General features: G+C 40.8%; 2 protein-coding genes across 2 annotated transcripts; both read right to left on the bottom strand.

Moving 5' to 3' along the window:
* Positions 1-4,625: 4,625 nt before the first annotated feature.
* On the bottom strand, positions 4,626-7,454 carry LOC133001492 (zinc finger protein 567-like). The gene is made up of 3 exons (XM_061071079.1): positions 7,140-7,454; positions 6,907-7,035; positions 4,626-6,781 (listed from the first exon to the last, which is right to left on the bottom strand). The coding sequence occupies exons 1-3, from the start codon at positions 7,315-7,317 to the stop codon at positions 5,508-5,510; spliced, it is 1,581 nt and encodes a 526-aa protein (XP_060927062.1). The 5' UTR covers positions 7,318-7,454; the 3' UTR covers positions 4,626-5,507.
* Positions 7,455-7,920: 466 nt separating this feature from the next.
* Positions 7,921-11,779, bottom strand: LOC133002168 (zinc finger protein 239-like). The gene is made up of 2 exons (XM_061071933.1): positions 11,758-11,779; positions 7,921-10,314 (listed from the first exon to the last, which is right to left on the bottom strand). The coding sequence occupies exons 1-2, from the start codon at positions 11,777-11,779 to the stop codon at positions 9,188-9,190; spliced, it is 1,149 nt and encodes a 382-aa protein (XP_060927916.1). The 3' UTR covers positions 7,921-9,187.
* Positions 11,780-11,982: the final 203 nt, after the last annotated feature.

Genomic DNA, 11,982 nt, shown 5'->3' with positions numbered 1-11,982 from the left:
TGAACAACATATTTTCTTCTTTTGTAATAGAAAAAGAAAAGAAAAAGGGAAGTCATCTGATAATCTGCACCACATACTGTGTTCTTATAAATTTCTGTACAACAAATGTCAGATTTTTACATCTTGATCCACAGTCGTTCCTGACACAATGACAACATCTCTCAACATTCAGTGATAATATTATATCCTGGATCTGCCACTTTAACCCAATCAATGTCTCTCATCCCCGTCCCCTTCCTGCGACATTTGGTATAAATGGCTGATAAATGCATTAAAAAAGAGACATGGTGAAAACATCACTTCCTTTGCAGATGTAAATATCAATGACAGTCACAAGAAAAACAGAAACGTGGGTACTTTAGCAAATGCTGTTAACCATGTACTGCATCAAAGATATTGTGAAAAAAATTTTTTTTTGGAAACTAACAATTAAATGGCACTTACTTATAGCATTTTGTAGTTTTGCTTTATTTTTGAAGAACGTTTAATTTCTTGATGCTTGTTGTTCTTGGTTTGTACCCTCGGTTTTGAATGCACTTATTGTAAGTCGCTTTGGATAAAAGTGTCAGCTAAATGAAATGTAATGTAATGTAATGTGAGGTCTCCTCAATAGGATATTTTCAACATTCAGTAACAGAGATGCAGCTAATGTAAATGTAGACAATATCTCTTGTGTAGATGTAAGATTTTTTTTAAGATTAAGATACATTTTATTATCCCACACACATGCACAGACATGCACAAGCACACTCATGCAAGGGGAAATTTAACCTCTGCTTTAAACCCATCTGGTGCCAGACACACAGAGCAGTGGGCAGCCGTGTACGGCGCCTGGGGAGCAGATGTTAGGGGAGTAAGGTGCCTTGCTCAGGGCGATAGACAGGGTAGAGAGAATCCTCCTGGATTTTTGGACAGATCAATCCAGGTTCGTCTTTTTGTTGTTTCTCCGTGGAGTCGAACCAGAGATGAACCAGAGACCTTTTCTGCCCATAGTCCAAGTTTCTGCCACTAGTCCACCGCCTCTCCAAGTGAGTGTAAGTGATGAACCTGGATTTAGTTCAATGTTTTGTGAAGTTATTGAAGTCTGCTACTCATGAGTGGTGATGGAACTTCATAAAGCATTGAACTACAAAAAGGTTCATCACTTTTTTTGGCCCCTGGAAACATTTCCTGAGTTTGTTCGCTAAATGTGGCGACACCGGCGAGGTAGTTCTGGCAGGCAACTCGAGCTGCGCTGCTCCAATCATTTTACATACATTCCGTGACATACTTTACATTCCACAACCATCTATAGTACTACACACTTTATCAGGTGGTCTATTTAACCAGAGAGACATGTCCCATCAACCCCTCTTGCTCGCACTGCTGTTGCAGTATTGCCACCTGTTGCTTCAGCCTCTCCACCACCCCAGCATCCACCTGTAGGCTCCAATGGGGGTTTACAAGTATTTGCTCATCACTCCCATCATTCCTGTGTAATCATATGGGGGAGTGATTAAGTTGGAGCCTAGACGCTAAACACTAAATCTGTTGTAATGCTGCAATAAATGTTAGAACGTGAGTTGTCTGACTGATCTGTTGTATCCCTAATTAATGAATAAATAACTAAGTAACAACTTCTTTGACAATGCTTGAGCAAATCTAATCCCTCTCATGTTGCCATGGTGTGGCTTCTCAACTGGATGTATCCTCCTGTGGACTTTGTATGAACCTGCAAGTCAGAGATCTTTCAAACATTTTACAAAATATCAGTTTTGCTATGTGTGGGTACTCAAATGTTTTGTTAAAAGGGATTTGGTAACAAATCTTTCCCACCAGTTCTACAGGGATATGACTCCTCCCCTTTATGGCTTCTCATGTGGACATTCAACCTACATCCACGTGTATAACTTTTCCCACAAGTTTTGCAAGTAAAAGGTTTCTCGCCCGTGTGCGTTCTCTCGTGTCTTTTCAGGGAATTACTCTCGTTAAAACTTCTCCCACAAGTTTTGCAGGAGAAAGGTTTCTCGCCCGTGTGTGTTCTCTCGTGGACCTGCACATGCAGTCTAGTTGTAAAACTTCTCCCACACGTTTTGCAAGAAAAGGGTTTCTCGCCTGTGTGCGTTCTCTCGTGGACCTGAAGGTTAATCCTCCGAATAAAACTTCTCCCACATGTGTTGCAAGAAAAAGGCTTCTCACCGGTGTGCGTTCTCTTGTGGATCTTCAAATTTGTACTAGTTGTGAAACTTTTTTCACACCTTTCGCAAGAATGCAGTTTCTGACCTGTGTGGACACTCAAATGTGTTTTTAGTACTGACTTGTGACTAAATCTTTTTCCACAGATATTGCAAAGATATGGTTTCTCACCTGTGTGCGTTCTCTCGTGGACCTGCAGGTTACTTCTAATGCTAAAACATGTCCCACAAGTTTTGCAAGAAAAAGGTTTATCGCCAGTGTGTATTCTCTCGTGGACCTGCAGGTAATCTTCTCGCATAAAACTTCTCCCACAAGTTTTGCAAGGAAAGGGTTTCTCGCCCGTGTGCGTTCTCTCATGCATCTTCAGGGAAGCTCTCTGGCTAAAACTTCTCCCACAAGTTTTACAAGAGAAAGGTTTTTCGCCAGTGTGCGTTCTCTCATGGTCCTGCAGGATATGTACACGCGTAAAACCTTTCCCACAAGTTTTGCAAGAAAAAGGTTTTTCGTCTGTGTGCGTAATCTTGTGTCTCTGCAGGTTACTTCTAGTTGCGAAAGTTTTTTCACACATTTCGCAAGAATGCTGATTCTGCCCTGTGTGGACTCTCAAATGTGATTTTAGTACTGACTTGGAACCAAATCTTTTTCCACAGGTTTTGCAAAGAAAAGGATCCTCATCTGTGTGCACCTTCAAATGTCCATTTAATCCTGACTTCGACTTAAAGACTTTTCCACAAGTGTCACACTGGAAACCCTTTTTACTCTTGCAGATATTCGGCACAATCTTTGACATGGTGGTGCTACATGTAAGGTTACTGGGACTTGTGCTTTCTTTTGCTCTTGTGATGACATGATGTCCCTTTTCTGATGCCTGCTCTGCATTACTAACTGATGTTGAGTTTCCATTCTTGCCTCCTTTGAGATCTTGGCTCTGAACTGAGCTGTGGGAGAGGAGCTGGTGGTCATTTGGTTCTGGTTCACTGTGGTCCCTTTCCATGAAAGTAGGATTCAACAAAAGGTTATCTTGATCCTCCTGCTTCAGTACAAGCTGCTCTACTTCCAGACCAATGCAGAGCTCCTCCTCCTCTTTAATCTGTGGAGGTTCTGGCTCCTCTTGGTCCAGAATGGGGTTCCTCTCAAGGTTCCAGAGCTGCTGGTCAGATGGAAACTCATCCTCAATCACAAAATGTTGCTCTGGGAGCTCTAGAGGAGACAATAGACAGAAGTAGGTCAATTATAGATTAATGATTGTTATGAGTGTGTGCAATTTGGTGCAGATCCGAGCAAACATCGAGTGTATTAAAATGTGGTTTCAAAAGGAGACTCACCGATGCAGTGCTCCTCCTGCTGCTCCTTAATCTGTGGAGGTTCTGGCTCCTCTTGGTCTGGACTGGGGTTCCTCTCCAGCAGGTCAGCAGGAAACTCTTCCTTGATACAGACATGTCGCTGTGGGAGCTCTGGAGGAGACGATGGACAGAAGTCATGATAAAAGAGCCCATGTGTTTAGACGAGCAGGGATTATAAGTGTGGTGTATAGTTCGCTAACTCAGGTGATACAGACCTATTCTCTGCAGCTTTACTTCAGGTTTCAAAGATACATCCAGCAGTCTGCGCTGACGACCGATCTCATCCTCGTACTTTGCGACAGTCGCTTCAAAACATCCAAATATATCTTCAGCAGCAGTGTGTAACCTCTCGTTGATAAACTGTCTTAAACTCAGGAGTGAAGGCATTTCCATTCGAACGCTTTAGCCAACTAACTTCTCCGAGAACGAAGCGAAGACCGAATACGGAAGATGGCGACTTGCTTTACTTCTGCCGACAAATGTTATAAACGCACAAAACCACGTGTGTAGTAGAAGAGTTGATCCGAAAGCATTTAGCCGAGTAGCATCAAGTTCTGTTGGATGTTAGCATAGCGTGCTAACAACAGTACTTCTTCTACAAATAATGGTTGACAAACTTCCGGGCACATTACTGCCACCTTCTGGATGGAGTGTGTCTCAAAACAGATTCAGGACTAAAACATTGAATTCTCCTTGTAACTCCGGCATCTATTAGAGATATAAAAACAGTCCTGTACTCTACCGAACTCCTCTGCAACATTTCAGTAATATTCAGCTCTGTCTGAATAATTTGAAGTGGATATTTAACTTCCTGTCTCCTTTGTTGATATCATTCTAAAACAAAGTATTCTTCAGTGTTTCCATGTATTGTACTTGTTTCAATTCAATCCAGCAGCACCAAGTTACACACACTTATGAATGATAGTCCTCTAAATGTGTAAGATGTTCTTCCTCAGGATCACCTGACCACATCTTTTCACCCAGTTTCATGTTGATGTCCAAAAGTTTATTGATAATTTAAAGACAAACACAGATTCAACGTGTGAAAGAAATTAAATACATTCATCATAATTCAAGAAACTTTAATAAACTGCAAATGCACTGAATATTGAATACACGTAGTACAAAAGAACAACCATTTACAGTGACAGCTATTTAGGACTGTGTAAACATTAACAACATATTTTCTTCTTTTGTAATAGAAAAAGAAAAGAAAAAGGGATGTCATCTGATTATCTGCACCACATACTGTGTTCTTATAAATTTCTGTACCACAAATATGTCAGATTTTTACATCTTGATCCACAGTCTTTCCTGACATATTGACAACATCTCTCAAGTTATAATAAAATATCCTGGATCTGCCACTTTAACTCAATCAATGTCTCTCACCCCCGTCCCCTTCCTTGCACCATTTGGTATAAATGGCTGATAAATGAATAAACAAAAAGACATGGTTGAAAACATCACTTCCTTTACAGATGTAAATATCAATGACAGTCACATGACGAACTGAAACGTGGGCACTTCAGCAAATGTTGTTGACCATGTACTTCATCAAAGATATTGTGATGTCTCCTCAATGGGATATTTTACACATTCAGTTACAGAGATGCAGCTAATGTAAATGTAGACAATTTCTCTTGTGTAAATGTAAGTGATGAACCTGGATTTAGTTCAATGCTTTGTGAGTTATTGAAATGTGCTACTCATGAGTGGTGATGGAACTTCATAAAGCATTGAACTACAACAAGGTTCATCACTTGTTTGATCCCCTGGAAACATTTCCAGTATTGTTGTCGCTAACTGTGGTATCACTTATTAATGAATCAATAACTAAGTAACAACTTCTTTGACAACGCTTGAGCAAATCTTATCCCTCTCATGTTGCCATGGTGTGGCTTCTCAACTGGATGTATTCTCCTGTGGACTTTGTATAAACTGGCAAGTCAGAGATCTGTCAAACATTTTACAAAAATATCAGTTTTGCTATGTGTGGGTGATCAAATGTTTTGTTAGAAGTGATTTGATAACAAATCTTTCCCCACAAGTTGTACAGAGATACGACTCCTCCCCTTTATGGCTTCTCATGTGGACTTTCAACCTTCTTACACATTTAAAACTTGTCTCACAAGTTTTGCAAGTAAAAGCTGTCTCGCTTGTGTGAGTTCTCTCGTGTATCTTTAGGACATTTCTAGTTGTAAAACTTCTCCCACAAGTTTTGCAAGGAAAAGGTTTCTCGCCCGTGTGTGTTCTCAAGTGGACCTGCAGATTCGTACTAGTTGTAAAACTTCTCCCACACGTTTTGCAAGTAAAAGGTCTCTCGCCAGTGTGAGTTCTCTCGTGTATCTTTAGGACATTTTTAGTTGTAAAACTTCTCCCACAAGTTTTGCAAGAAAAAGGTTTTTCGCCCGTGTGCGTTGTCTCGTGGACCTGCAGCTGATGTCTCTGAATAAAACTTCTCACACATGTTTTGCAAGAAAAAGGTTTCTCGCCCGTGTGTGTTCTCTCGTGGACCTGCAGATTCATTCTAGTTGTAAAACTTCTCCTACAAGTTTTGCAAGTAAAAGGTTTCTCGCCCGTGTGCGTTCTCTTGTGGACATGCAGGTTACTTCTAAGATTAAAACTTCTCCCACAAGTTTTGCAAGAAAAAGGTTTCTCAACCATGTGTGATCTCTCATGGATCTTCAAATTTGTGCAAGTTGTGAAACTTTTTTCACAAGTATGGTTTTCCTCCCCTGTATGCACCTTCAAATGTCCATTGAATCCGGACCTCCACTTAAAGACTTTTCCACAAGTGTCACACTGAAAAACCTTTTTACTCTTGTAGATATTCGGGACAATCTTTGACATGGTAGTGCTACATGCAAGGTTACTGGGACTTGTGCTTTCTTTTGCTCTTGTGATGTAATGATGTCCCTTTTCTGATGCCTGCTCTGCATTTATAACTGATTTTAAGTTTCCATGCTTGTGTCCGTTGAGATCTTGGCTCTGAGCTGAGCTGTGGGAGAGGAGCTGGTGGTCACTTGGTTCTGGTTCACTGTGGTCACTTTCCATGAAAGTAGGATTCAACAAAAGGTTATCATGATCCTCCTGCTTCAGTACAAGCTGCTCTACTTCCAGACCGATGCAGTGCTCCTCCTCCTCTTTAATCTGTGGAGGGTCTGGCTCCTCTTGGTCCAGAATGGGGTTCCTCTCAAGGTTCCAGAGCTGCTGGTCAGATGGAAACTCATCCTCAATCAGAAAATGCTGCTCTGGGAGCTCTAGAGGAGACAATAGACAGAAGTAAGTTAATGATAGACTAATGATTGTTATGAGTGTGTGCAATTTGGTGCAGGTCCAAGCAAAAATCGAGTGAATTTAAATGCAGTTTCAAAAGGAGACAGACCGATGCAGTGCTCCTCCTGCTGCTCCTTAATCTGTGGAGGTTCTGGCTCCTCTTGGTCTGGACTGGGGTTCCTCTCCAGCAGGTCAGCAGGAAACTCTTCCTTGATACAGACATGTCGCTGTGGGAGCTCTGGAGGAGACAATGGACAGAAGTCATGATAAAAGAGCCCATGTGTTTAGACTACCAGGGATTATAAGTGTGGTGTATAGTTCGTTAACTCAGGTGATACAGACCTTTTCTCTGCAGCTCTACTACAGGTTTCAAAGTTACATCCAGCACTCTGCGCTGACGACCGATCTCATCGTCGTACTTTGCGACAGCCGCTTCAAAACATCCAAATATGTCTTCAGCAGCAGTGTGTAACCTCTCGTTGATATACTGTCTGAAACTCAGGAGTGAAGACATTTCCATTCGAACGCTTTAGCCAACTAACTTCTCCGAGAACGCAGCGAAGACCGAATACGGAAGATGACGACTTGCTTTACTTCTGCTGACAAATGTTATAAACGCAACAAAACCACGTGTGTAGTAGAAGAGTTAATCCGATAGCTTTTAGCCGAGTAGCATCAAGTTCTGTTGGATGTTAGCAAGGCGGGCTAACAACAATACTTCTTCTTCTCCTGGTTGACAAACTGCTTCCGGGTGCATTTCTGCCACCTTCTGGATGGAGTGTGGCTCAAAACAGATTCAGGACTAAAACATTAAATTCTCCTTTTAAGTCCGGAATCTATTACATATATAAAAACAGTCACGTACTAAAGAAAATGGAAAGATTTCATGTGTTTGCACAAAAGTGTAATCAGTTCTTTTCTGACCCATGCCACATCTTTTCACCCAGTTTCATGGTGATATCCAGGAATTTGAGCATATTTTTGCTAACTAACAGATGTGATGGAAATTCATCTTGAGATTTTAAATAATTAAATTCTCAGACAGCAGTTCCTTTTGAGTCTTTATAATAACAAGCTCTGCAGAGTTTATACAATAAGCACGGGTGCTCAAAATGGAACAACTGGCCACAAGTTCACAAAAGCCAGATCTTATACAAAGCGGAGTTTCATAAGACATGATTTGAAAAATAAGTAGACATGAAAGACATGACATCATCCTCTGTGTGTTATCTGCTGTGTCCGTCCATCCGCGGTACCAGTTGGAAGAAAAACATCATCAAATAAGGGTTCCATCCTGTTTATCAAGGTCATAGCAGTGAGACACCTAGTCAGGGGAATTTTCCTCCACACAGACAAACACCGATTAAACGTGTGACAGATATAAAATACAAGCATTATAAATCAAGAAACTTTAATGAACTGCAAATGCACTGAAGTATTGAATACACGTAGTACAAAAGAATAACCATTTACAGTGACAGTCATTTAGGACTGTGTACACATTAACAACAGACTTTCATCTTTTGTAAAAGAAAGAGAAAAGAAAAAGGGAAGTCATCTGATAATCTGCACCACATACTGTGTTCTTATAAATTTCTGTACCGCAAATATGTCAGATTTTTACATCTTGATCCAAAGTCTTTCTTGACACATTGACAACATCTCTCAAGTTATAATAAAATATCCTGGATCTGCCACTTTAACTCAATCAATGTCTCTCACCCCCGTCCCCTTCCTGCACCATTTGGTATAAATGGTTGATAAATGAAAAAACAAAGACACATGGGTGAAGACATAAATTCCTTTGCAGATGTAAATATCAATTACAGTCACATGAAGAACAGAAATGTGGGTACTTCAAAAAATGTTGTTGACCATGTACTGCATCAAAGATATTGTGATGTCTTCTCAATGGGATATTTTCCATTTTCAGTTACAGAGACGCAGCTAATGTAAATGTAGACAATCTCTCTTGTGTAGATGTAAGTGATGAACCAGGCTGTAGTTCAATGCTTTGTGAAGTTATTGAAATCTGCTACTCATGAGTGGTGATGGAACTTCATAAAGCATTGAACTACAACAAGGTTCATCACTTTTTTTCCCCCTGGAAACATTTCAAGAGTCGCTTTCCCTAGCTGTTGTATCTCTAATTAATGAATCAATAAATAAGTAGCAACTTCTTTGACAACACTTGAGCAAATCTTATCCCTGTCGTGTTGCCATGGTGTGGCTTCTCAACTGGATGTATTCTCCTGTGGAGTTTGTATAAACTGGCTGGTCAGAGATCTTTCCAAAATATTACAAAAATATCAGTTTTGCTATGTGTGGTTGATCAAATGTTTTGTTAGAAGTGATTGGCTCACAAATCTTTCCCAACAAGTTGTACAGGATTACAGCTCCTCACCTTTGTGGCTTCTCATGTGGACTTTCAACCTACATACACGTGTATAACTTTTCCCACAAGTTTTGCAAGAGAAAAGCTTCTCCCCCGTGTGAGTTCTCTCGTGTATCTTTAGGACATCTCTAGTTGTAAAACTTTTCCCACACGTTTTGCAAGAAAAAGGTTTCTCGCCCGTGTGCGTTCTTTCGTGTCTCTGCAGGTGACATCTCTGATTAAAACTTCTCCCACAAGTTTTGCAAGAAAAAGGTTTCTCGCCCGTGTGCGTTCTCTCGTGTCTCTGCAGGGTATTTCTCTCGCTAAAATTTCTCCCACAAGTTTTGCAAGAAAAAGGTTTCTCGCCCGTGTGCGTTCTCTCGTGTCTCTGCATGTGATTTCTCTCGCTAAAACTTCTCCCACAGGTTTTGCAAGAAAAAGGTCTCTCGCCCGTGTGTGTTCTCTCGTGGATTTTCAACTTTGTGCTAATTGTGAAACTTTTTTTACAAAATTTGCAAGAAAGCAGTTTCTCCCCTGAGTGGACACTCAAATGTGTTTTTAGTGCTGAATTGTAACAAAATCCTTTTCCAAAGGTTTTGCAAAGATATGGGTTCTCATCTGTGTGCACCTTCAGATGTCCATTTAATCCTGACTTCCACTTAAATACTTTTCCACAGGTGTCACACTGGAAAACCTTTTTACTCTTGCAGATATTCTGCACAATCTTTGACATGGTAGTGCTACATGCAAGGTTACTGGGACTTGTGCTTTCTTTTGCTCTTGTGATGTAATGATGTCCCTTTTCTGATGCCTGCTCTGCATTTATAACTGATTTTGAGTTTCCATGCTTGTGTCCGTTGAGATCTTGGCTCTGAGCTGAGCTGTGGGAGAGGAGCTGGTGGTCACTTGTCTCTGGTTCACTGTGGTCACTTTCCATGAAAGTAGGATTCAGCAAAACGTTATCTTGATCCTCCTGCTTCAGTACAAGCTGCTCTACTTCCAGACCGATGCAGAGCTCCTCCTCCTCTTTAATCTGTGGAGGTTCTGGCTCCTCTTGGTCCAGAATGGGGTTCCTCTCAAGGTTCCAGAGCTGCTGGTCAGATGGAAACTCATCCTCAATAAGAACATGTTGCTCTCTGAGCTCTAGAGGAGACAATAGACAGAAGTAGGTAAATTATACACTCATGATAGTTATGAGTGTGTGCAATTTGGTGCAGATCCAAGCAAAAATCGAGTAAAGTTAAATGTGGTTTCAAAAGGCGACAGACCGATGCAGTGCTCCTCCTGCTGCTCCTTAATCTGTGGAGGTTCTGGCTCCTCTTGGTCTGGACTGGGGTTCCTCTCCAGCAGGTCAGCAGGAAACTCTTCCTTGATACAGACATGTCGCTGTGGGAGCTCTGGAGGAGACAATGGACAGAAGTCATGATAAAAGAGCCCATGTGTTTAGACTGGCAGGGATTTTAAGTGTGTTGTATAGTTCGCTAACTCAGGTGATACAGACCTATTCTCTGCAGCTTTACTACAGGTTTCAAAGTTACATCCAGCAGTCTGCGCTGACGACCGATCTCATCCTCGTACTTTGCGACAGTCGCTTCAAAACATCCACATATGTCTTCAGCAGCAGTGTGTAACCTCTCGTTGATAAACTGTCTGAAACTCAGGAGTGAAGACATTTCCATTCGAACGCTTTAGCCAACTAACTTCTCCGAGAACGCAGCGAAGACCGAATACGGAAGATGACGACTTGCTTTACTTCTGCTGACAAATGTTATAAACGCAACAAAACCACGTGTGTAGTAGAAGAGTTGATCCGAAAGCATTTAGCCGAGTAGCATCATGTTCTGTTGGATGTGAGCATAGCTGGCTAACAACAGTACTTCTTCTTCTCCGAATAATGGTTGACAAACTTCTGGTTGCATTACTGCCACCTTCAGGATGGAGTGTGGCTCAAAACAGATTCAGCACTAAAACATTTAATTCTCCTTGTAACTCCGGCATCTATTAGAGATATAAAAACAGTTCTGCACTCTACCGAACTACTCTGCAGCATTTCTGTAATATTCAGCTCTGTCTGATTAATTTAAAGTGGTTATTTAACTTCCTGTCTCCTTTGTTTATATCATTCTAAAACAAAGTATTCTTCAGTGTTTACATGTATCGTACTTGTTTCCATTCAATCCAGCAGCGCCAAGTTACACACACTTATGAATGATAGTCCTCTCAATATGCAAGAAGTTTTTCATCAGGATCACCTGACCACATCTTTTCACCCAGTTTCATGTTGATGTCCAGGAGTTTATTGTTAATTTACAGACAAACACAGATTCAATGTGTGACAGATATAAAATACAATCATCATGATTCAAAAAACTTTTATTAACTACAAATGCACTGAAGTATTGAACACACGTAGTACAAAAGAATAACCATTTACAGAAACAGTCATTTAGGACTGTGTACCACAAATAGGTCAGATTTTAACATCTTGATCCAAAGTCTTTCCTGACACTTTGACAACATCTCTCAACATTCAGTGATAATATAATATCCTGGATCTGCCACTTTAACCCAATCAATGTCTCTCACCCCTGTCCCCTTCCTGCACCATTTGGTATAAATGGCTGATAAATGCATTAAAAAAGAGACATGGGTGAAAACATCACTTTCTTTACCGATGTAAATATCATAATAGTCACATGAAGAACTGAAACGTGGGTACTTTAGCAAATGCTGTTGACCATGTACTGCATCAAAGATATTGTGATGTCTCCTCAATGGGATATTTTCCACTTTGTTACAGAGATGCAGCTA

Source organism: Limanda limanda, chromosome 5, assembly GCF_963576545.1.
Source record: "Limanda limanda chromosome 5, fLimLim1.1, whole genome shotgun sequence".
Lineage (NCBI taxonomy): Eukaryota > Metazoa > Chordata > Actinopteri > Pleuronectiformes > Pleuronectidae > Limanda > Limanda limanda.
Note: the sequence above shows the minus strand (reverse complement) of the source record. Positions and strands in the feature narration are given on the sequence as shown.

Bases quoted from the DNA above. Each gene is read 5' to 3' on its own strand.
- LOC133001492 (XM_061071079.1), bottom strand. From the start codon at position 7,317: ATGGAAATGTCTTCACTCCTGAGTTTCAGACAGTATATCAACGAGAGG. The intron at 7,036-7,139 runs GTCTGTATCACC...TGTCTCCTCCAG, and splicing joins AGTAGAGCTGCAGAGAAAAG to AGCTCCCACAGCGACATGTC. The intron at 6,782-6,906 runs GTCTGTCTCCTT...TGTCTCCTCTAG, and splicing joins GCAGGAGGAGCACTGCATCG to AGCTCCCAGAGCAGCATTTT.
- LOC133002168 (XM_061071933.1), bottom strand. From the start codon at position 11,779: ATGGTGCAGGAAGGGGACAGGG. The intron at 10,315-11,757 runs GTGAGAGACATT...TGTCTCCTCTAG, and splicing joins GGTGCAGGAAGGGGACAGGG to AGCTCAGAGAGCAACATGTT.